The sequence below is a fragment of the Bos taurus genome, chromosome 1 (genome assembly GCF_002263795.3).
Source record: "Bos taurus isolate L1 Dominette 01449 registration number 42190680 breed Hereford chromosome 1, ARS-UCD2.0, whole genome shotgun sequence".
Classification (NCBI taxonomy): Eukaryota; Metazoa; Chordata; class Mammalia; order Artiodactyla; family Bovidae; genus Bos; species Bos taurus.
This window is the reverse complement of record NC_037328.1, coordinates 35,122,690-35,145,998: the sequence shown is the minus strand read 5'-3', so window position 1 is coordinate 35,145,998 and position 23,309 is coordinate 35,122,690. Positions and strand designations below refer to the sequence as shown.

Genomic DNA, 23,309 nt, shown 5'->3' with positions numbered 1-23,309 from the left:
TCCAATGAGTCAACTCTTCGCATGAGGTGGCCAAAGTACTGGAGTTTCAGCTTTAGCATCATTCCTTCCAAAGAAATCCCAGGGCTGATCTCCTTCAGAATGGACTGGGTGGATCTCTTTGCAGTCCAAGGGACTCTCAAGAGTCTTCTCCAACACCACAGTTCAAAAGCATCAATTCTTCAGTGCTCAGCCTTCTTCACAGTCCAACTCTCACATCCATACATGACCACAGGAAAAACCATAGCCTTGACTAGACGGATCTTTGTTGGTAATGTCTCTGCTTTTGAATATGCTACCTAGGTTGGTCATAACTTTCCTTCCAAGGAATAAGCATCTTTTAATTTCATGGCTGCAGTCACCATCTGCAGTGATTTTGGAGCCCCAAAAAATAAAGTCTGACACTGTTTCCACTGTTTCCCCATCTATTTCCCATGAAGTGGTGGGACCGGATGCCATGATCTTCGTTTTCTGAATGTTGAGCTTTAAGCCAACTTTTTCACTCTCCACTTTCACTTTCATCAAGAGGCTTTTTAGTTCCTCTTCACTTTCTGCCATAAGGGTGATGTCATCTGCATATCTGAGGTTATTGATATTTCTCCCGGCAATCTTGATTCCAGCTTGTGTTTCTTCCAGTCCAACGTTTCTCATGATGTACTCTGCATATAAGTTAAATAAACAGGGTGACAATATACGGACTTGACGTACTCCTTTTCCTATTTGGAACCAGTCTGTTGTTCCATGTCCAGTTCTAACTGTTGCTTCCTGGCCTGCATACAAATTTCTCAAGAGGCAGATCAGGTGGTCTGGTATTCCCATCTCTTTCAGAATTTTCCACAGTTTATTGTGATCCACACAGTCAAAGGCTTTGGCATAGTCAAGAAAGCAGAAGTAGATGCTTTTCTGGAACTCTCTTGCTTTTTCCATGATCCAGTGGATGTTGGCAATTTGATCTCTGGTTCCTCTGCCTTTTCTAAAACCAGCTTGAACATCAGGAAGTTCATGGTTCACATATTGCTGAAGCCTGGCTTGGAGAATTTTCAGCATTACTTTACTAGAGAAGCGAAAGGCAAAGGAGAAAAGGAAAGATATACCCATTTGAATGCAGAGTTCCAAAAAATAGCAAGGAGGGATAAGAAAGCCCTCCTCAGTGATCAAAGAAATAGAGGAAAACAATAGAATGGGAAAGACTAGAGATCTCTTCAAGAAAATTAAAGATACCGAGGGAATATTTTATGCAAAGATGGGCACAATAAAGGACAGAAATCATATGGACCTAACAGAAGTAAAAGGTATTAAGAAGTGGTGGTAAGAATACACCAGAAGAACTATACGAAAAAGATCTTCATGGCTCAGATAACCACAATGGTGTGATCCCTCACCTAGACTCAGACATCCCAGAGTGAGAAGTCAGTGGACCTTAGGAAGCATCACTATGAACAAAGATAGTGGAGGTGATGGAATTCCAGTTGAACTATTTCAAACTGTAAAAGATGATGCTGAGAAAGTGCTGCGGTCAATATGCCAGCAAATTTGGAAAATCAAGCAGTGTCACAGGGCTGGAAAAGGTCAGTTTTCAGTCCAATCCTAAAGAAAGGCAATGCCGAAGAATGTTCAAACTACCACACAATTGCACTCATCTCACACGCTAGCAAAGTAATGCTCAAAATTCTCCAAGCTAGGCTTCAACAGTTCGTAAACCAAAAACTTCCAGATGTTCAAGCTGGATTTAGAAAAGACAAAGGAACCAGAAATAAAATGCCAACATCCTTTGGATCATAGAAAAAAGCGAGAGAATTCCAGAAAAACATCTGCTTCATTGATACACTAAAACCTTTGACTGTGTAGATGACAATAAACTGTGGAAAATTCTCAAGAGATAGGAATACCAGACCACCTGACCTGCCTCCTGAGAAATCTGTATGCAGGTCAAGAAGCAACAGTTAGAATGGGACATGGAACAATGGACTGGTTCCAAACTGGGAAAGGAGTACATCAAGGCTGTGTATTGTCACATTGTTTATTTAACGTATATGCCGAGTACACCAGGAAAAATGCCTGGCTGGATGAAGCACAACCTGTAATCAAGACTGCTTAGAGAATTATAAACAACCTCAGATAGGCAGATGACCCCACCCTTATGGCAGAAAGTGAAAAGGAACTAAAGAGCCTCTTGACGAAAGTGAAAGAGGAGAATGAAAAAGCTGGCTTAAAACTCAACATTCAAAAAACCAAGATCATGGCATAGGGTCCCATCACTTCATGGCAAATAGATGGGGATACAATGGAAACAGTGAGAGACTTTATTTTCTTGGGCTCCAAAATCACTGCAGATGGTGACTGCAGCCATGAAATTAAAAGATGCTTGCTCCTTGGAAGAAAGCTATGACAAACCTAGACAGCATATTAAAAAGCAGAGACATTGCTTTACTGACCAAGGTCTGTATAGTCAAAACTATGGTTTTTCCAGTAGTCGTATATGGATGTGAGAGTTGGAGTATAAAGAAAGCTGAGCACTGAAGAATTGATGCTTTTGAACTGTGGTGTTGGAGAAGACTCTTGAGAGTCCCTTGGACTGCAAGGAGGTCACACCAGTCAATCGTAAAGGAGATCAGTCCTGAATATTCATTGTAAGGGTTGATGCTGAAGCTGAAGCTCCAATACTTTGGCCACGTGATTCAAAGAACTAGCTCATTGGAAAAGACCCTGATGCTGGGAAGGATTGAAGGCAGATAGAGAAAGGGACAACAGAGGGTGAGATGGTTGGATGGCATCACTGACTCGATGGACATGAGTGAGCAAGCTCTGGGATTTGGTGATGAACAGGGATGCCTGGCGTCTGCAATTCATGGGGTGGCAAAGAGTCAGACATGACTAAACGACTAAACTGAATTGATGTCCTAGGCATCTTAAACAGTATCTGGCACATAGTAGGTGTTCAATAAATATGTGTTGTGTGATTTTATTGATGAGTCATTTAAAGTAAATATTGAACGGTGATATACAAATAAATGCAATGATAGAGCTACATTAGGGTGTGAAATTATGGTACCTACTTTTTCCTGATTTTTCCTAACTTCTTCCTTTTTTCTCCCACCTTGCTGTCCATATATATCCTGTTGCTATGCAGTCGTGCATATATTTCAGTCTTCCTCTACCTCAGTACATGTCTGTTTATGTTTGCAATCTGAGCATAAATGATAATTCAATGAAGTGGGAAATTAGGAATTTTTAAAAAGATGATATTTCTTTGAAAAACAAAAAACAAGGTATCATGTGATATGCACTTTTTGTAGCTACAGTCCTGTCTACAGCCAGGGACAACTACATAGCACAGAAATGACTTCTCTCTGTTTCAGTCATGAGCTAGTTTTTCCATTGTACATTTATTCCACAGTTAATAAAACAGAGCAATTCTACTTGTTTTTAATGTTCTGCCAATGAACATACTGCTAAGAACAATAAGTATGAAATAAATTGCTGTGTTTTTTTCAGAGAGAATTAGTTTCTTACCATGAAGTTTAGCCAAGTCAGGCAAATTAAACCTAAACAATAAAGCTTCAATTAGACATGTTATAATGCAGACTTATGTGTAGAGTTTCTGAGTAGATTGTAGTTATGGAAATCAACAGATATGTAACAATACACTTAACCTCAGATTTTAGTTTTATTTTAGTAGCATATGAAGCCTGGGACAAACTGCACTATTTTCAAACTCAAAATTGCAACCTATAATTGCATCCACAGCTTGATGCACATCATTGTGGATGGTTCCTTTCTGTTCCAACGTTATTTTTCCATCCATTCACTGTTTGCTTCTTCAGGAAATTCACTTGCTAGCTGCATAATCTTAGGTGAGTTGGTGAATAATTTTGGCTTCAGTTTCCTCATAAAAGGCAGGCAGTATTTATCATTGTCTTATACGAGTTGCTGCAGTTGAGTAACACATGCAGCATTTTAAAAGTTCTGGCATACCTCAGAAGTGTTAGCTCCTTTTACTGTGCCCCAGGCGCTCTGCTAGGAATTGCAGGTATGGTGATGAAAAGGATGGGCTTAGTTGTGGTTCATGGCAGCCTGTATCAAAGTGGGTATCTTCATCAAAAGACAGTTCGCTATGGCCCTCGAGTTTCTGCATGGCTTATGAGCAGAAGCACTGACAGCCTTTTGTCCTGATTATCTTCTCAGGGATGTTTATATGGAGAACAACCTTGGAAGATAAAGATAGTGTCTTCCCCCAGAGAAGAGAGCTTTGGCTTGTTTTCCACCATTAAAAAAAAAATAATAATAATAATAATGCCTCTCTCTCTGGGACAAAATGTGGGCAGATTTGCTTGAAGCCAGTTCTGAAAGACTGACACTTTCTAAATTTGAGATTCCTTTACTGCAACCCATTTTACGTACACATGTCACCTAGATCCTGTTATTCCTCCGTGTAATAACTGGGGTCTCAGACAATCAGGCCAAATGTTGATATTTAGATATAGCCATTAATGTGAATAATCTTTTATTTCTGATCCAGGACCTGTTTGACTTCTCCTAGCATCCAAGTTAACTTGTTAACTTGCAAGTTGGATAAAATTTCAGATTTTTCACAATTGCTAACAATCATTAGGTAAATTATCAGAAGTATATAACATGGCTGAATAAACACAAAAATGTACATACATTCTTGTGAGTGTAGGAAAATTGAGGATAGCTAAATGTTATAGGAATGTTGTACAGTAGGGTAAACTTGGTATTAATCTATTAATTTATTGAATTGACACTAAAAACCTTAGAAACAGGATAATTATCTAATTGAAACTACTAGCTGTCAGGAGTTTATGCCAGTCTTGCCTACTACTTTTTCTTCACTGCATATTAGAATAACTGGCATATAGTATAGTATATTGCATATATTATTAATAAATATGTGACTTATGAATATATTTATTAATAAATGTGTTCTTTTTACTTCTTTCCAATTTCCGTAATAGGATAGGTGCCTTTGCATGGGAAATCCGGTCCTTTGTTGAATGTCATTTTTGGAAGTTCTTCCTTACTGTAATAGTCAAGCTTCCTTATTGTATTACATTGTGATAATATAAAAAGCACAACATAGTATTGAATGGCATTGCATAATAAAAAATTTATTTCTATTCTAATACCATCATTCAATATAAATTAGGAAGCTCACCTTCCTAGAGGCTTTCTCTTTCATGAGATAAATCAGAAATTGGGGCTCTTCTGTAATGTTGTTCCAACCAGGGATAAAATGAAAATGACCATGTTGTCTCCAGTGTACTTAATTTGAACTCAACTTTCATTTCTTAAACTGAACTCATTGATTCCAGTTTCTTCCTTGGAATAAAACAGAACAACAACAGCAATGAAAATTTATTCTTTTCACATGATATAACAGATATTATAATATTTATTTCCTTTGGTCTCTACTTTTTCTAGCCTCAATTTTCACAGTTTCCATAATCAGGCCTTACATGAAATCATCCTCAACTACTTTACCATTTTGATTATTTTTCTATGGCCATCTATTAGGTAGTCCATAGCATTCAAAGAATATCACTGAGAATGGAATACATCTCAATATATTCAGATTTTTGTCAGAGAGATTAGAAAGGCCAATGCCTCTAGTCTTTCCTATTATCTCATGAGAATTATGGGATGCCAGGAGGGATAATATTTTTCAGTATTAGCAGATGCTGGCCTATCTTATTTCATTTTACCTGTTCACCTCTCCTCCCTTTAGGTCACTAGACTTCAGGTGGGCATTGCCTCGAGGAGTGGTAGCTATGGAAACTGGACAACAAATATATCAAATTCTTAACTTCTAAATTTTGATAAGAACCATGCAAGAATACTTGATGATCAAGTTTTTCCTGACTTTGATGAGATAAGAACTCTCCAGGCTAGAAGAAATAGGGAAATGTAGAAGAAGCTAGAGCATTAGACACTGGTAAAGGCATAGGAGAGCAGGTTTCAGGCACTCTGTCCACTCCCCTCCACCCTCACCTTTAAAGTCAGTTCTAGAAAAGGGAGGAGGAAAAACAGAAGTCAGTCATAAGTGAAATTGGAAAAGACAGAATTTCCCAGGCCTCTGCCCTCTCTCCGGCATGCTGAGAGAGGCAACATCCTTCAGGTGGCGAGGTGGGGTGTCAGGCTTGAGAACTCCAGGCAACTGCAGGCTCCCGTGCATGGCCTAGGGCCACAGATGCATTGCTGTCCTGCCCCTGCCACACTCCACCTTCAATAGCCTAATATTTCAGGCAGGAGTAAACAGGAACGATCTGAAATGTCCAGTGTAAACCTGAAATCATTGAATACATCCAGGAAAAGTTGAAAAATTTCTGAAGTAACTTGAGTTCACTTATACCTAAGTGAACTTATATCTAGGATTAACTTGTCTACCTTTAGGAAGACTCAGAGTTATAACAGGAAATATGTCATATCTTAGAAAGATACGGCCAACTCTTTTGCATTTCTAAGGACATAACTTAAAATATTTTGACAACCATAGATGGTTTGTTGTGAATGGACAGGTACTGGATTTTGCTTTAGAAGGTCTAGGTTGAATGAAGTCACCTTCTCTAGGTATTTGGCCCCATGAGAATTTCTCTCTTAGCAACAGTTTTATCATAAAAAACAGGTATGTATTATGACTTTCTCATGGGCAGAATGAGTGTATGAAATGAGGTAAGTGCCTAGAATATGATTTTATAGTGTATAAACTGTCATGAATTTATCACCATTAGCCTATTTCTACCAGGTGACTGTGGTCTTAAAATTAGGCTAAATTTAACATATGTGATTTGATGTTACACTTTGATATTGGATATAGAAAAACACTCCAGTTTAGTGCTTCTTGAATTTAACATGCATAGAAACCACCTGGAAGATCTCGTCACAGCACAGTTTCAGATTCAGTAGGTTTGGGATGCAGCCTGAGGTTTCCTACTTCTAACAAGCTTTCAGATGATAATGAACCTGTTGAACTATAGACCACACTTGGAGAAGCAATGCTGAAGTTAATGATGAGGTTTTGCATAGTTCCTGAGCTGAAACTAACAATATTCAATATTGTGTCTTATATTGACTTAGAACAACTTTATCTCTCCCATCTGTTCATATCGAGCTCCTCATATTTGTAGCCTATCTGAAGCTGATTATGTCATGACCTGATTATCAAATGCTCTGAAATTACTTTTAGATTTTTAAAAATATTTATTATTCATAAAGAACATGGTGTACTTCCAGGGAAAGTATAAACAAATAGTTCAGTCCTTGAGAATTTATGGGTTTTAATCCCACAAAGTTGGCAGCTGATATGCTATTATTTCAGTTATCCACTTTTAAGAAAGAATAAAATGTATATTTGGATACTATAAGTAAAAAATAAACTGGACCAGTATTAAGACAGCAGAGGTACTATTTTATTTAGATGGTTTGAGTGCATCCGTATCCCCTCAAGATTCCAGGAAGGTGGTATACACAGAGGACAGGTTATCGTTCATGCTTTTGTCCCTCTGGTGAATAATACCACTACTGTCGAGAACACAGAACATCACTGCAGACATCCGAGATGAAAGATGTCTGTTCAATCACAAGAAGAAGTTGTAGACTAGAGACTGTGGTTTCCTATGATAGAATGGGTAAATTTATTCAGAACTGCCAAAGTTGCACATCAACTTTCTACAAAACCCTCTTTGAGACAGATTGTTTGGGTGATCATTTAATCACATGATATTTGATTTCCATATCTATTGTGAGGATTAGATGAGTTGCTAAAAGTAAATGTAAAGCATTTAAGACCTGCCAGACACATAGCAGACACTATGTAAAGGTTAACTATGATTATTATTGGTGTTATTTCTATTACTGTTATCATTATTTCTTAATTCCCCTTTCTTGATCAAGTTTCTGTTATGATTAGATAACTTCAGGAAGTCCACCCATAACTATACCATCAGGATGGACTTGACTTTGCAATCTCTCTGGACACTAATATATAAAGGATGAGCTACTATAATTTATAATAACTGGAGATGATATACATCTCCTGAAATCTCAGTGGACACTGTATTTTTCAGTTGTAACATAGTTGTATTATACTAAAGAGATTGCTTACATTAAAATCCGTAGAAAATGAAAAAAAAAGTATTTTCAAAAGTATTACTCATCAACCAAACATTTTTATATTATTCCAAACAAAATATGAAAATTAAGCTAAAAATAATTAAAGGTATATTTTCTAATATTCATACAAAAAGTCCTTTGCATTTGTGTTCTTCCTGTTTGATGTTTAAAGAGACCAAAGCAAGACCATTTATAGATTAACAATCCACAACATTCACTGATGACAGAGAGTCATTCAATTCAAATTTATCTAAGCAGAGTCACAGTGTACCGACTTTTGGTGCTGTAGGAAACACCCAAGAAATATCCAACTCTACCTCCTCCATCATAGAATTTGTTTTTTGAATCTTTTCATGATGGAGGCAATTATGATAACTGAAACGATCAGATCAAAATAAAGAACAATAAAAATAATAACTGTATGCAATCAAGTCACCAAATATAAGGTGCAGGCAATACAAATTATAATGGTATAAAGAAAGTTAGTTTTCAAACGTTAAGATACACTACCTAGAAGAAGTGATGCCTATGAAGTAGGTGGGATTTTGAATATATTCCAGGCATCTATAGCCACAGGGATAATAACGTTAAACATTAAGATATCCTTTCCAGTATGACCTATTTATACAGTAAGAACAAAGTGGGCAGCTGGGATGCAGCTAAATTACTCTAAGGACTTTAAATGCGTGCATACCTTTGTAGGTGTGGAACAAACACAATGCATGAAAATCTGGCAAAAAACTAGCAGCCAAACAGAGGAGTCATTTTTTTGTTTGTTTGTTTCATAAAAGCTATTGGCCTTCAACAGGGTCCAAAATGTTTTCCTTAAATACAAAGCCTCTTTTGTGCTTATACACATAAATTACCTATAAAAATCATGATTTGCCCTCGTGTTCCAGGCCGACACCTCCTGTGTCAGTGAGAGCACAGGCCATAGCCAAGGGGTTGTGGGGAGGCGCAAGGCATCATGTTTCCTCTCTGCCTTCTCTCCTCTGAATGACAGCAACATGGGCTTTTGGCTTCATTTATCCTAAAATATTTAAATCAAATTATAAAACTAATGTATTAAAAATGAGAAATAAATTCAAACCAGATTATGCTGGCTGCTGTGATTTATTAGTCCAATTGGTCTTTGTCTGTGGCTTGTTAGCCTGGTGGGTTAGAACACAGTGTTAATGACGCCAAGATCAAGGCTTTAGTCCCTCCTGGCCTATTTAGCTTTGTTCCATTCCAAGGACAGAACTGCACCCACACCAGGCCAGACTTCATGTGAATATATTCCACTTGTCACAAGCTGACAGAGAGAATGTAGTTAGATTAGTCCACATCAGCCATTACTACCAGCAAAACCAGCAAAAAAACAACCAACTCAAGGTACACATTGAACTAATGGTCTACCATTAGCTTCTACGAGGACAAATGATCCTTTCATGGTGAACTACATACTCTTTGCTGACTTGTTAATGCAGGCTAAGAAGTGTCTTGGTATCTGTTCATCTTATCTCACTGTTCCCAACTTGGATTCCTTTATTATTAAATCTCTATTTAAGTATATAAATAAGTAGTACTATAAAATCTTACAATTCCAGCCAAAGTTACTAGAGGAAAAATAATCTCAACAAACTTTACACAGGGAGCCTGCTGACTGTTTCAAAACTGCATTCTAGTAGTAAACAGAGGTACAAAGAGTTTCAATGAACCTCCAGTGAGTGAGAAATTGGTGAAGCAGGTGATGATGCCATTTGCTGTATGTCCCTGCTGGATTCACTGGAGATAAAGTCTCATTTTTATTAAACAAACAAAACTAGAAGGACTGAAAATAGACTCATTATTAAATTGTAAGTAGATGAAACTTCATCCTTGGAGTCTTTACATGAGAGCTTCAACTTGTAACGAGCACTGTGTGCTCTGACCTAAACACATCATAAGAGAAGTAAATAAGACAGAGAAGTGGCACTTTATTAGATGTTTAAAGTCATCAGGAAAAAAAAATACCATCTTGAATCAGAGTACAAATAATATCTCTGTAAGAAACCCTGCCTAAGAAATTCTTGCATGGATGTTTTTAAAACAATCTGCAGAGAGAACATGCTGACTCTTATAAGCTTAGCCATTAAATCTCACCAGGCTGGAGAGAATAGAATAATGCAAAACACAACAGGCATGTGCCTTGCACAACTCTTGTATGTCCTGTGCCCTAGATTGTCCATGGATTCACAGGCCTGGCTGGTTGGCTTGTGCATTTTTAGATCAGAACTCTTAAAAGGACCCACAAATTATTTTTTTTTAAGTATTTAGTTGCTCTGTAGTTTGTCTGTTTCACAACTTGCTGAGGAAGGTTTGTGACAGGGAAATAAGCTAACATTTTGAAGTTCAGCATGAGTTGATTTCTCCCCTATGAGCTTTATATATTTTATTTATTAATCCTCACACAAGTCCTATAAATATAACTATCTCCATTTAGACATAAGAAAACTGAAGTTCAGACTTTTGTCTGGAGCTAAGGCTTGTGCTCTTTTCATTCTTCATGTAAGTATCTGAAGGCTCTTTGTGACACTGATTTACCAGTCACCCCACAGCACAGCCAGCCCCTGCTCACTTGGTAAGGAGCTCAGGCAGCTGGTGACTTTCCTGATCACTGTCCCCTACAAGACTTGCTGTCCTGTCCACCTGCCTACTCTGGCCACTCTGCTGTATTCTCTTCAAAGTCTCCATTTCCTACAACTAAGGCCACGTTTCTGGTAATATCAAAGGTTATTCGATTTTCCTCTCTAGTTTTATTGAAATAAAATTGACATAAATCTGTAAACGTTTTTAGAAAAAGGAATCCTTCTACATTGCTGGTGGGAATGTAAATTAGTGCAGCCACCATGGAAAACAGTTATGAAGTTTCCTTAAAAGAACAAAAACAGACTTACCATATGATTCTGAAGTCCCATTCCTGGGTGTATATCCAGAGAAAACTCTAATTTGTACAGGGACATGTACTCCAATGTTCATCGCAGCACGTTTTGCAATAGCCAATATATGGAAGCTATCCAAGTAACTATTGACAGATAAATAAAGGAGATGTGGTACATATGCATAAGGGAATATCACTCAGCTGTAAAAAAAATATGAAATAATGCCATTTGCAGCAACATGAATAGACTGAGAGATGCTCATACTAAGTGAAGTAAGTCAAACAAAGGCAAATGTCATATGATATCACTTATACATGAAAAAATAGGCTCGCAGACGTAGGAAAAAACTTATGGTTACCAAAGGGGAGGTGTTAATTTCTAGGATTGTGTCCAAATTTTTGCAACCCCAGGACTGTAGACTGCCAGGCTCCTCTGTCCATGGGATTCTCCAGGAAAGAATACTAGAATGGATTGCCAGTTCCTCCTTGAGGGGTTCTTCCTGATCCAGAGATCAAACACTCATCCCTTACATCTCCTGCATTGGGAGGCAGGTTCTTTCCCACTGGTGCCACCTGGGAATAACTGAATCGCCTTGCTATACAACTGAAACTAACACAACATTGTAAATGAACGATACTTCAATTTAAAAAATGTTTAAAAACTGTATAAATTTAAAGTGTAATATGTAATATGACTTATGTACATCGTGAAATGATTACTATGGTAGGTTTCGTGAACACTCATCATCTCATATAAATACACTAAAGAAATTTAAAAAAGTATTTTCCTTGTGATGAGAACTCTTAGAGGATTTACTCTCTTAACAGCTTTCAGATATAATGTCAATTATCTCTACATTGTTGCACATTACATCGCTAGTACTTACTTATAACTGGAAGTTTATACTTTTTGACTACCTTTATCTAATCCCACCTAGCCCCACCCCAACCTCTGGTAACCACAAATCTGATACTGCTTTTAATAGATTATGAAAAGAACCAAATAGAAGCTAAAAATTAATAGGACTTTTCAGGAAAAAAAAAAAAAAGCTTCTCAATTCTACCGAAGGAGGAAATTTTGAAGCTACTTCTTTAATCCCTAGCAATTAATTTTTTAAATGCACTTCAGAACTTTCGGGAGCTCCCTACCCACGTCTTTCCAAACCAGTTCTTAAAGCCAGAAACTCAGGTTCAGCAGGAAATTTTAATTAAATTGACCCATTAGACAAATAATTGATGAAGGAAATTTCTGTGAGCCTTATTAATTCTTTTATCTATCTTTTTATCTCTCTCACAACACAAACACATAAAGTTAAATATAAATATAGACCATTTTGTCAGACTTAGTGCTCATTAATTTTTATATAAAGTATGGTATGATGATAATTTTTTAAAAAACATGTGTTTTGGAATCAGACCTGGGGTCAAATCCTGACTAGGCACTCACCAGCTAGGTAATCTTTAAGCTATTTAATTTTTCTGACCTTTACCTTTTTCATATCTAAAATGGTAACACTATCTAATTCATGGGATTTTTGTGAAAATTAAATGAGTAAGAGAAAAAGAATCTTAGCATAAATGCCTGGTTCATTGCAGGTGCTCATAAAATGTGAGTTCCCTTTTTCATCATCTTCCCCATGAAGACGCAAAAATATTGATCCATATAAACCTACTACATTATTCATCTTCTCATAAAGCACATGCTTTACATCATCTAACAATTCTATAACGTATATTTTGGGTGGTGAAACATCTACTGCTAAACAAAGCCTATCCCTATAACTGTGACAATATTGAACCTCAAATGAAATTATCCTTTCATAAAGCATACAATCATGATTTCATTAAGTGTGATATAGTAGTGAATATGAATGAAACATGGGCTTCCCAGGTGGTGCTAGTGGTAAAGAACCCTTCTGCCAAGACAACAGAAGTAAGGGAAGTGGGTTCAATCCCTCAGTTGGGAAGATCCCCTGGGGAGGGCATGCCAACCCACTCCAGTTCTCTTGCCTGGAGAATCCCCCTGGACAGAGGAACCTGGCAGGCTATAGTCTATAGGTCGCACAGTCAGACACAACTGAAGTGACTTAGCATGCATGCATGAATAAAACATATATATTTTATTTCTTCATGGATCATAGTGAGGAGACAGGAAAAAAAAGAGGGGGTTAAAAAAGCCTATATATGAAAATAGGATAAATACTAGGAAGGGGATGTGAGCAGGCTGTTATTGGAGAGAATAGTGGGGGCAGAATGGGGGTGCACTTTAAATTGAAAAATGTCTTTGAGGAAGCATGTTTAATCTAAGCTCTAGATGGTAAGTAGGCCAAGTGGGGGGAAATTTTTTCCAAGGAAAGGGAGCATGCAAAGACTTAGGGAGAGGGCTCATTGGACGGAAGCAAGTGGTAGGATGACATGTGCTAGAACAAAATTGCAGAGTGGATAGGAGGAGATGGGTAGAAATGGTACAGGTTAGCTGGCAGAGGCAGAGAGAAAGAAACACAGAGAGAAAGAGAAAGAAGGGAAGAGAGAATTCATGATAAAAAAAAGCATTATATTCACCAGTGAGTTAAAACTTAGTAGAGCTAGCTGGATTAAGAGTCAGATGGGAGACATGAATCCTTTATTATTATTCCTTGAGTTGGTCTAAATTCCTACTTGGCTTCCCTGATGTCTAGGACTGTAAAGAATCTGCCTGCAAAGCGAGAGACCCAGGTTGAATCCTTAGGTTGGGAAATCCCCTGGAGGAGGAAATGGCAACCCACTCCAGTGTTCTTGCCTGGAAAATCCCATGGACAGAGGAGCCTGGCAAGCTACAGTCCATGGGGTAACAAAGAGTGGGAAACACTTTCACTTTCCCTTATATATATATATATATATAAACCCTAACCATATATATATATATATATATAATATATATATATCTTAATCTGAGTATGATATTAGCATTTAAAGATTGGTTTATGTATTTTTTAAAACGACATGGTTCCTAAACATGGATCAATTTTTCATCTGGTGGTCAACTGAAGAAAAGGCAAATTTTTCAATGCTGGAGGTTAAATTGTCTGTTGAACTTTCTGAGACACAGTATATGTGATTTTGCAGGGGTTTGAAGAAATTTTCAATAATAATTTGGGCCATGCATAGTTTCACTTGCTTTATTTATTGACTTTCAGTTCAGTTCAGTCACTCAGTCATGTCTGACTCTGCGACCCCATGGACTGCAGCATGCCAGGCCTCCCTGTCCATCACCAACTCCTAGAGTTTACCCAAACTCATGTCCATTGGGTCAGTGATGTCATCCAACCATCTCATCCTCTGTCATCACCCTCTCCTCCCACCTTCAATCTTTCCCAGCATTAGGGTCTTTTCAGATGAGTCAGTTCTTCTCATCAGAAGGCCAAAGTATTGTAGTTTCAGCTTCAACATCCGTCCTTCCATTGAACTGATTTCCTTTAGGATGGAAGGGTTGGATCTCCTTGCAGTCCAAGGGACTCTCAAGAATCTTCTCCAACAGCATAGTTCAAAAGCATCAATTCTTCGGTGCTCAGCTTTCTTTATAGTCCGACTCTCACATTCATACATGACCACTGAAAAAACCATAGCTTTGACTAGATAGACCTTTGTTGGCAAAGCAATTTCTTTGCTTTTTAATATGTTGTCTAGGTTGGTCATAACTTTCCTTCCAAGAAGTAACTGTCTTTTAATTTCATGGCTGCAGTCACCATCTGCAGTGATTTTGGAGCAGAAAAAAATAAAGTCAGCCTCTGTTTCCAGTGTTTCCCCATCTATTCACCATGAAGTGATGGGACCGGATGCCATGATCTTAGTTTTCTGACTATTGAGCTTTAAGAACCGTATAAGATATATTTCTATTCCATGAGTCTTGGGCTCTGGGCTAGATGCTAATTTTTGTAAGTAACTTGCATATAGAGGTGATTTGAAGATGGATGAGGGGATAGAGTAATATGAGGAAAAAAAGCCCAGAAAAAAAAACTAAAAAACTCGGTATTTTGAGTTTAAGTAGAGGAACATTTACTGAAGGAGACTGAGAAAGAATAGCCAAAATATAAGAAGGCAGATTATCAAAGAAGGGCATAATGGTAGGATGTCAAGAGAAGAGGTAAATTTAAGGAGGGATTAATCCATAGTGTCAAAATTTACAAAGCATCAATTAGGATGAAGTTAAAGACATAAAGTTAGAATTGTTAACATGATCATTACTGGTGACATTAATAAACTTTGGTGGGGTGATGAGGCAGAAATACGATTGTATATGGGTGGAAGAGTGAATAGAAAAGGAGAAAGTGGATTTTTGAGGGTTGGTAATGGTGGATAAAATAGGAGACAGTAGTTATAATAAGATGTGGGTCAGCATGCCAGAGGAACACAGTGAAGTTGCTGGGCACTGAAGAGAGTACCCTGAAGGCAGGTGATCTAAGATGACAACTGCGTAAGTGGTTTAACTGTTTTACATGGGACTTTTGATTTTCTGTTTTTATGTCTATTCTACTAGTATTATCAGCATCACCTTTTGGTCCAGACAACTAGAGTCCCTCCTTGGCCCCTGAGATTTAGAGAGCCTCACTGGTTCCTCTCCTATCGTGCCTCTCCTCAGAGGCAACGGTAGGGCAAAGGGGACATGCCCACCGAAGTCCTCTCTTCTAGCCTCCCCTGCCCCCCATTACACTGGTGATTAGTTTCCTACTGCTGCTGTAACAGATCACCGCAAACTCAGTGACTTAAAGCAATGCAAATTTATTGTCTTATAGTTCTTGGGGTCTGAAGTTCAAACTGGTGTGGTTGGCAGGATTGCATTTCTTCTAGAGACCCCGGGGGAGCCTACTTCATGACTTTTCCAGCTTTTAGAGGCCATGTACTTCTTGGTTCATGTTCCTTTTCCATCTTCCAGGTCAGAGATGGCCTGGAGAGTCTTTCTCACTTCCTGTCAATAGGACACTGACTCTTCTGCCTCCTGCCTACCCTCTTAAAAAGACCCTTGTTATTACTTACACTGGGCTCACTCATATAACCTGGGATAATTTTTCTATCTTAAAATCCATTCATTAGTAGGCTAAATTCCACTGCAATCTTAACTCTCTTTTGCTGTATAAGATAAACATATCCATAGGAATTATTCTGCCTAGAACACCTATGTTTTTGTACTCAAGAGTTGACAGCTTCATGAGTAGATGAACCAAGTCTACTTCCTCAGAGCCATACTTCCCAGAGCAGGATGCATTATCAGTGGGCTCAGCTGAGGCCAGAGGGCTGGCCAAGAATCAACTCTTTATACCCTAGGAAGAATGTTTGGATACACATGCTGAGCCATCTAACACGTGCACTGCAGATCTCATTTGTTTTCTCACACTAAGACTCTAAGCTAAAGACAAGCCTAGCTGTCATCCTTCTAAAACAAAAGGCAGCCCCCGCTTTGCCCTATCTTATCCCAAGAGGTATTGGGGAGATCCACTTCAAGTTACCCCTCCAAAAGAAACTGGTTTGCAGGGTTCACCTCATTAAATTCCAGCTGGAAAATTTGGAAATATTCTGGGAAATTTGGTGGGTGGTGCCAAAAATACAGTGACTGTAAATCCCTGACTCAGAGAGTTGGAAACATTAAAGGCCATCTAAGTATTCTATTGGTGGTTTCCCAGCTGGTGCAGTGGTAAAGAACATGCCTGCCAATGCAGGAGACACAAGAGATGTGGCTTCATTCACTGGGTTGGGAGGATCCTCTGGAGTAGGAAATGGCAATCTGCTCCAATATTCTTGCTTGGAAAGTTCCATAGACAGAGGAGCCTGGCGGGGCTACGTCCATGGGGTTACAAAGAGTCACATACAACTGAGCATACACACATACAAGTATTCTATTAGAGCCGCAGTGGCTGGGATATAAAACAGTCGGAGGATAAACACCAGATAGGCTTGAATTTCACGTCACTCAACCAGAAGAGGAGTGGGGCAGACTGAAAGAAGAAAATAAAGATAAACGAGTAATTTTTGAGAAACTTGAACTCAGAAATGCAAATCATCAAATTCCATCCTATTACTATGTTATTCCAAATAATTGTGACACCTCTGCATGACAGATATGAAAATGAGTACATCATTGGTCAGATTGAAATCTCTGGTCTGGATGACTCACTACTGTCAAATGCAATCAGCCTACATTCCCCCCAACCCACTCCTTTTTCACAACTCTAGGTTCACCAAAAGATGATCTCATCTAGAACCTCTGCTTATATGCACTAATGAATATGTACACGTATGCACACCCACATATATATGTGTGCATGTAAATATATATATATATATATATGCATGTGTGTGTGTGCGTGCATGTGTTTGTTTATATATATTATTGTGGGTGGTAGAAAACTGAACTAAGAGTCCAGAGACTGGGACACTTTGATTTTAGTTCTGCCTCCATTTCCTGTCACTCTTTGTGACCCCATGGACTGCAGCACATCAGGCTTCCCTGTCCTTCACCATCTCTCAGAGCTTGCTCAAACTCATGTCCATTGAGTAGGTGATGCCATCCAGCCATCTCATCCTCTGTCCCCCTCTTCTATCTGCCTTCAATCTTTCCCAGCATCAGGGTCTTTTCTAATGAGGAGGCTCTTCCCATCAGGTAGCCAAAGAATTAGAATTTCAGATTAGCATCAGTCCTTCTGATGAATATTCAGGATGGATTTCCTATAGGATTGACTGGTTTGATCTCTTTGCAGTCCAAGGGACTCTCAATAGTCGTTTCCAACATCACAGTTCAGAAATATCAATTCTTTGGCATTCAGCCTTCTTTGTGGTCCAACTGTCATACCCATACATGCCTACTGGAAAAACCATAGCTTTGGCTAGACGGACCTTTGTTGGCAAAGTAATGTCTCTGCTTTTTAATATGCTGTCTAGGTTGGTCATAGCTTTTCTTCCAAGACGCAAGTATCTTTTAATGTCATGACTGCAGTCATCATCTGCAGTGATTTTGGAGCCCAAGAAAATAAAGTCTCTCACTGTTTCCCCATCTATTTACCATGAAGTGAAGTGACTAGATGACAGAATCTTTCTTTGAATATTAGGTTTTAAACCAGCATTTTCACTCTCCTCTTTCACTTTCATCAAGAGGCTTTTTAGTTTTTCTTTGCTTTCTGCCATAAGGATGGGGTCCTCTGCATATCTGAGATTATTGATATTTCTCCCAGCAATCTTGATTCCAGCTTGTGCTACACCTAGTCCAGCATTTTGCATGATGTACTCTGCATATAAGTTAAATAAGCAGGATGACAATATACAGTCTTGATGCACTCCTTTCCCAATTTTGAACCAGTCTGTTGTTCCATGTCTGGTTCTAACTGTTGCTTCTTGTCCTGCATACAGGTTTCTCAAGAGGCAGGTAAGGTGGTTTGGTATTTCCATCTCTTGAAGAATTTTCCACAGTTTGTTGTGATCCACACAAAAGCTTTAGCATAGTCAATGAAGCACAAGTAGATGCTTTTCTGGAATTCTCTTGCTTTAGATCACTTGTTTGCTTATCTTTAAAAGATGTTGTAAACTAGGTGATCTTTTTTATTCTTTTCTATTCTAAAACCCTAAACTTCTACCTAGGGGAAGTCAGACATATCTTCTCTCCTACAAGGACTCCAACTTAGCTTTCCTTAATAGGAATTATCCTACCTCTCTGTCTGGGCATAATTTATCTTCATTTTCTTCTATCAGTGCAGGATAGGGAGGAAGAAAGGCACCAAAACATATATATTGCATTATAGAAAATTTTGCCAAACACCTCCAGACTTTTGAGCCTATGACATTAGTGTCCAAGAACTACGTCTTAGTCATACATTAAATATTTGCAACATACTAAACAGAGGCTCTACGGGACACAAGGAAGATGCGGAAATTGGAGCATGAACATGTTCGAGCTAGTTCTGCCTTTATTTTCTAAGTCAACAAATAGAACCTGAAAACCTCCTAAATGTTAGATATACAAGATATATATGATTCAGCAATACTCTAGTGGAGGAGACATAGCGCACATATAATTGTACAAAATAATCAGTTTTAGATATATTATCTGAAGATAAAGTTAGAAGTGTTAAGTGACTATACTTCTTCCTAGAAAGGGAGGTCTCAATTCAGATGGCTGAATGGACAGTTGCAGGAGATGGTGACATAGGTAAGAGCCAAAATCTGAATGTTAAAGAGTTGGGACTGCAGACTGTCAAGAGCTGCTGGGGAAATTTTTTTAAAAAGAAGGGCAAGCATCATTACTTTGTTGGATTTGCAGTGACTGGAACGGAAGAGAATGGACAAATGGATCAGAAGAGATTTGAACCTGGGGCCTGGAAATCAGGTAGGTGCCTCTTGCAGGATTCTGGGTGAGAGATCTCCCAGTGAACTAAGAATCATAGCAGCAGAGATAAAGAGATTAGGGGAGAGAGTCAGTAGAAAGGTATAAATGGGGATGAAATGGACTCCAAGACCATATGTGGAGGCTGTGATGTTGGATGATACCCAGATTTCCAGCTCAGCAACTAGGATGGGAGTTTCAATACCTGAAATGGAGATCAAAAGAGGAAGATCAGGTCAGGGCTATGGGGACAATATTAGTGCTCTTATGACTGAGGTCCTACAGAAGATCTGTATGGAGCCATCTGGACTGAAAAGATGAAATTTGAAACAGAGAAGATTGGTATGACCAGTGGTTTTCAACTTGAGAAAAAGCAGTAATAAGTATTTTAAATAAATTTGTATATGTCTTACTTATTGCCACCCTATTTATCTAACTTATACACAGACCACATCATGAGAAAGGCCTGGCTAGAACACTTAGAAGCTAGAATCAAGATTGCCAAGAGAAATATTGCCAACAGCCTCAGATATGTGGATGACGCCAAAGAACCTGTTGATGAAGGTGAAGAAGGAGAGTGAAAAAGCTGTCTTAACACTAAACATTAAAAAAAAAACTGAGATCATGACATCCAGCCCCATCACCTCATGGCAAATTGTTTCTGTTTTTCAGTCACTCAGTCATGTCCAAGTCTTTGCAACCCCCATGGACTGCATCCCATCAGGCTTCTGTCCTTCACTGTCTCCCAGAGATTGTACAAATTCATATCATTGAGTAGGTGATACCATCCAACCATCTCATCTTCTGTTGTCCCCTTCTGTTGTCCCTTCTCCTCCTTCCTTCAATCTTTCCCAGCATCAGGGTCTTTTCCAGTGAGTTGGCTCTTTGCATCAGGTGGCCAAAGTATTGGACCTTCAGCTTCAGCATCAGTCCTTCCAATGAATATTCAGGATAGATTTCCTTTGGGATTGACTGGTTTGATCTCCTTGCAGTCCAAGGAACTCTCAAGAGTCTTCTCCAACAACACAGTTCAAAAGGATTACTTCTTTGGTGTTCAGCCTTCTTTATGATCCAACTCTCACATCCATACATGACTACTGGAAAGACCATAGTATTGACTATAGGGACCTTATATTTCATGGAAAATAGAAAGGGGAAAGGTGGAAGCAGTGACAGATTTCCTTGGGCTCTAAAATCACTGCAGATGGTGACAGCAGCCATGATACTAAAAGATGATTGTTTATTGGCAGGAAAGCTATGACAAACCTGGACAGTATGTTAAAAAGGAAAGACATCACTTTGCTGATCAAGGTCCATATAGTCTTTCAACTAGTCACATATGATTGTGAAAGGTAGACCATAAAGAAGGCAGAGCACCAAAGAATTGGTGTTTTTGAACTGTCGTGCTGGAGAAGACTCTTGAGAGTCCCTTGGACAGCAGGCAGATCAAACCAGACAATCTTAAAGGAAATCAGCCCTGAATACTCACTGGATGGACTGATGCTCAAGCTCCAATCTTTCAGTCACCTGATGTCAACAGCTGATTCATTGGAAAAGACCCTGATGCTGGGAAAGATTGAAGGCAGAAGAAGAAGAAGGGAACAGAGGATGAGATGTTTGGTTGGTATCACTGATGCAATGGACATGAACTTGGGCAAACTCCTGGAGATGGTGAGGGACAGGGAGACCTGGCGTGCTGTAGTCCATGGGGCTGCAAAGAGTCAGACATGACTAGGCAACTGAAGAACAACAACTGATAGGAATATATCCTCTGTTACAGAAAGCACAATGTCTAAGTGGTGAAAGCCCTTAATAAATATATTCTTAATTTTCAAGTAATCAGAGAATGAGCAAGTGAATAGGAGCTACTATGAGTAGCTAACAGTTCCTATCCAGTCACTACAGTTTGTATATTTGAGTGTATGAGGGAGGGCATGTGTGAGGGTACATGTGTTTATATATTTGTGTGTCTGGCTAATTATATATAACCATACACACATTTATATTTATAATATTATAAAAATTAATAATGTAAACAGTATGTTAGTACTATACATGTGTATTAGTCTGCTAGGGCCTCCATAACAAAACATCACAGACTGTGTGGCTTAAACATAGAAATTATTTTGTCACAGTTTTGGAGGCTAAAAATTTAAGATTAAAGTACCCTCAGAGTTAGTTTCTGGTGAGGCTTCTTATCCTGACTTGCTTCTCACTAGGTGTTACAAGCCTGCCAAAGCAGACAGCCCTCTGGTATCTCTTCCTCTTCTTATAAACACATCAATCCTAGATTAGGACCTTGTGTTCATGACCTTTATTAACCTTAATTACCTCCTGATAGACTGTGTCTCCAAATACAGTCTCATTGGGCGTTAGGCTTCAGCATGGGAATTTTAGGGGGCCACATCTGTCCGGAACATCAGTACAGTTGACATCCAGATTAACTTCTCAAAGGCTAGTTCCTGCAAACAAAAAGAGATTGTTCTGTGTTACATATAGAGGGAGGGATATACTCGGTCAGAGACTTTGCTTCTTTACAAAGTAAGTATAATTCTTTTCTACTTTACTTGAGTATATTGAAATACAATTATATTGGAGAAGATTGTAAACCACTTGCAAATAAATCTTTAAACAACAGCTGGATGTAGGTTTAATCGCGTGTCACTGTTTGTTATTTTATGGAAACCAGGTTGAAAAGGCCAGAAGAGGTTGACATCCCACAGGAGGTCATACCGTGAAGGTGTAAACTTAAAGCGGAGATTGTAGAGAACCGGGCTGCATTCTTGGCATGTGCGCTCTTGCAAGGAAGTTAGCACTTATGGTTATATTTAACGTAGGAGCTAATCCCACTTCATTTTGCGCCTGCTTTGTTTTACCTCTCAGTACACTTGGCCTTCATTTAGCCTCGGCCTCTACGTTGGTGTTCCCTGTAAAATCTCGGTGCTGGGAAGCCCTCGCCCCGGCGGCCAGGTGACAGGAGATGGGCTGGGAATCCGCGGAGCTTTTGTAAGGGCGTGGAGCCTCTCGCATACCATTCCCTCCCACCGTCACCCCACTGCCGGGAGGCGGAGAGGGCTTCCAACTTCGCTCCAATCCGCGGCCGGTCCTCCCCGGGGTCCCCCTGCTGGGCGACCGGCCCGCCACCGGCCGAGTTGGAGGAACTTCGCCGAGCTCCGCGTCAGACCCGGAGAGGAGAGCGCTCCCTCTCCTTCCCGGCCAGCTCCCTCCCATTGCCCCCGCCTCCTGGTCCTCGCCCAGCCGGGAGCGCCGGTGATAGGACGAGCCCCGGGCGTGCATTGTGTATATGCAAACCAGAGCCCGGCTCCCCAGGTCTGCCCAACCCCGGCCGGCGCTCCGCAGCGGCTGGCGCGGCGGTGGGCGCCAGAACCCCGCACTGTCATGTCCCCGCCGCGCGGCGGGCCATTGCGTCCCCGAGTCGCTATATAAGCGCAGGCCAGGGGACACCCAGAGGGGCTGAAGATGAGGGTGCCCGCGCATGGGCCCCCGCTAACTGCCAACTCCTCCCGAGCCCGAGCGGCGCGCGGAGCCCGCGGCCGCCGAGGACCCGTCTTGGCCGCAATAGCAGCTGGAGCTGCGACAGAGGCGGCGGCGGAGCCCGTCGCTCCAGCTCATAAAGCCGCGGCCGCAGCCCCGGGGCCGCCGCTGCCCCGGCTGCCATGAGTTGTGCGGAGGTGATGTATCACCCCCAGCCGTATGGAGCGCCCCAGTATCTGCCCAACCCCGTGGCAGCTGCAACCTGCCCCACAGCCTGTTACCACCCGGCGCCCCAACCTGGCCAGCAGGTGAGTCACCGACCGGGCAGCCTGCCGGGGGCGGGGGCGAGGGGCACGGAGAGTATCGGTCTGGGGCTCCCGCGACGACGTCCCTCTGGGATGGGTGGCGCGGAGGATGCTCTGAGAGTTGCGGGAGCGC

At 40.1% G+C, this 23,309-nt stretch overlaps 2 protein-coding genes across 8 annotated transcripts in view; one reads left to right on the top strand and one right to left on the bottom strand.

Annotated features, from left to right (window-relative positions):
• Positions 1-5,149: 5,149 nt before the first annotated feature.
• Positions 5,150-22,874, bottom strand: LOC101902812 (uncharacterized). 5 transcript variants are annotated; one of them, XR_003035346.2, is made up of 4 exons: positions 22,253-22,605; positions 21,708-21,838; positions 11,046-11,173; positions 5,150-5,337 (listed from the first exon to the last, which is right to left on the bottom strand). XR_003035346.2 is itself a non-coding variant. In XM_059887627.1 (3 exons), exon 1 carries the CDS (start codon positions 22,872-22,874, stop codon positions 22,272-22,274), a length of 603 nt encoding a protein of 200 aa, XP_059743610.1. In that variant the 3' UTR covers positions 14,172-14,757; positions 21,708-21,838; positions 22,253-22,271. The 5 variants fall into 5 exon arrangements, 3 of the variants coding, with proteins under 3 accessions (XP_059743610.1, XP_010799267.1, XP_059743600.1); XR_009494798.1 differs by lacking the exon at positions 5,150-5,337 and adding an exon at positions 7,353-9,157; XM_059887627.1 differs by lacking the exons at positions 5,150-5,337; positions 11,046-11,173 and adding an exon at positions 14,172-14,757 and having other exon boundaries at positions 22,253-22,874.
• The window catches only part of VGLL3 (vestigial like family member 3), a 59,033-nt gene continuing 58,428 nt past the window's right edge, over positions 22,705-23,309 (top strand). For 2 of the 3 annotated variants that reach the window (XM_015468734.3, XM_005201174.5), the window contains exon 1: positions 22,705-23,179. In XM_015468734.3, the coding sequence (XP_015324220.1) occupies positions 23,054-23,179 (126 nt within the window). In that variant the 5' untranslated portion in view covers positions 22,705-23,053. The remainder of the gene's footprint in view (positions 23,180-23,309) is intronic. The other variant, NM_001191130.2, reaches the window with a different exon arrangement.

What these genes read in the sequence shown, in the direction of transcription:
- LOC101902812 (XM_059887627.1), bottom strand. Translation starts at nt 22,874, where the DNA reads ATGCGCGGGCACCCTCATCTTCAGCCCCTCTGGGTGTCCCCTGGCCTG.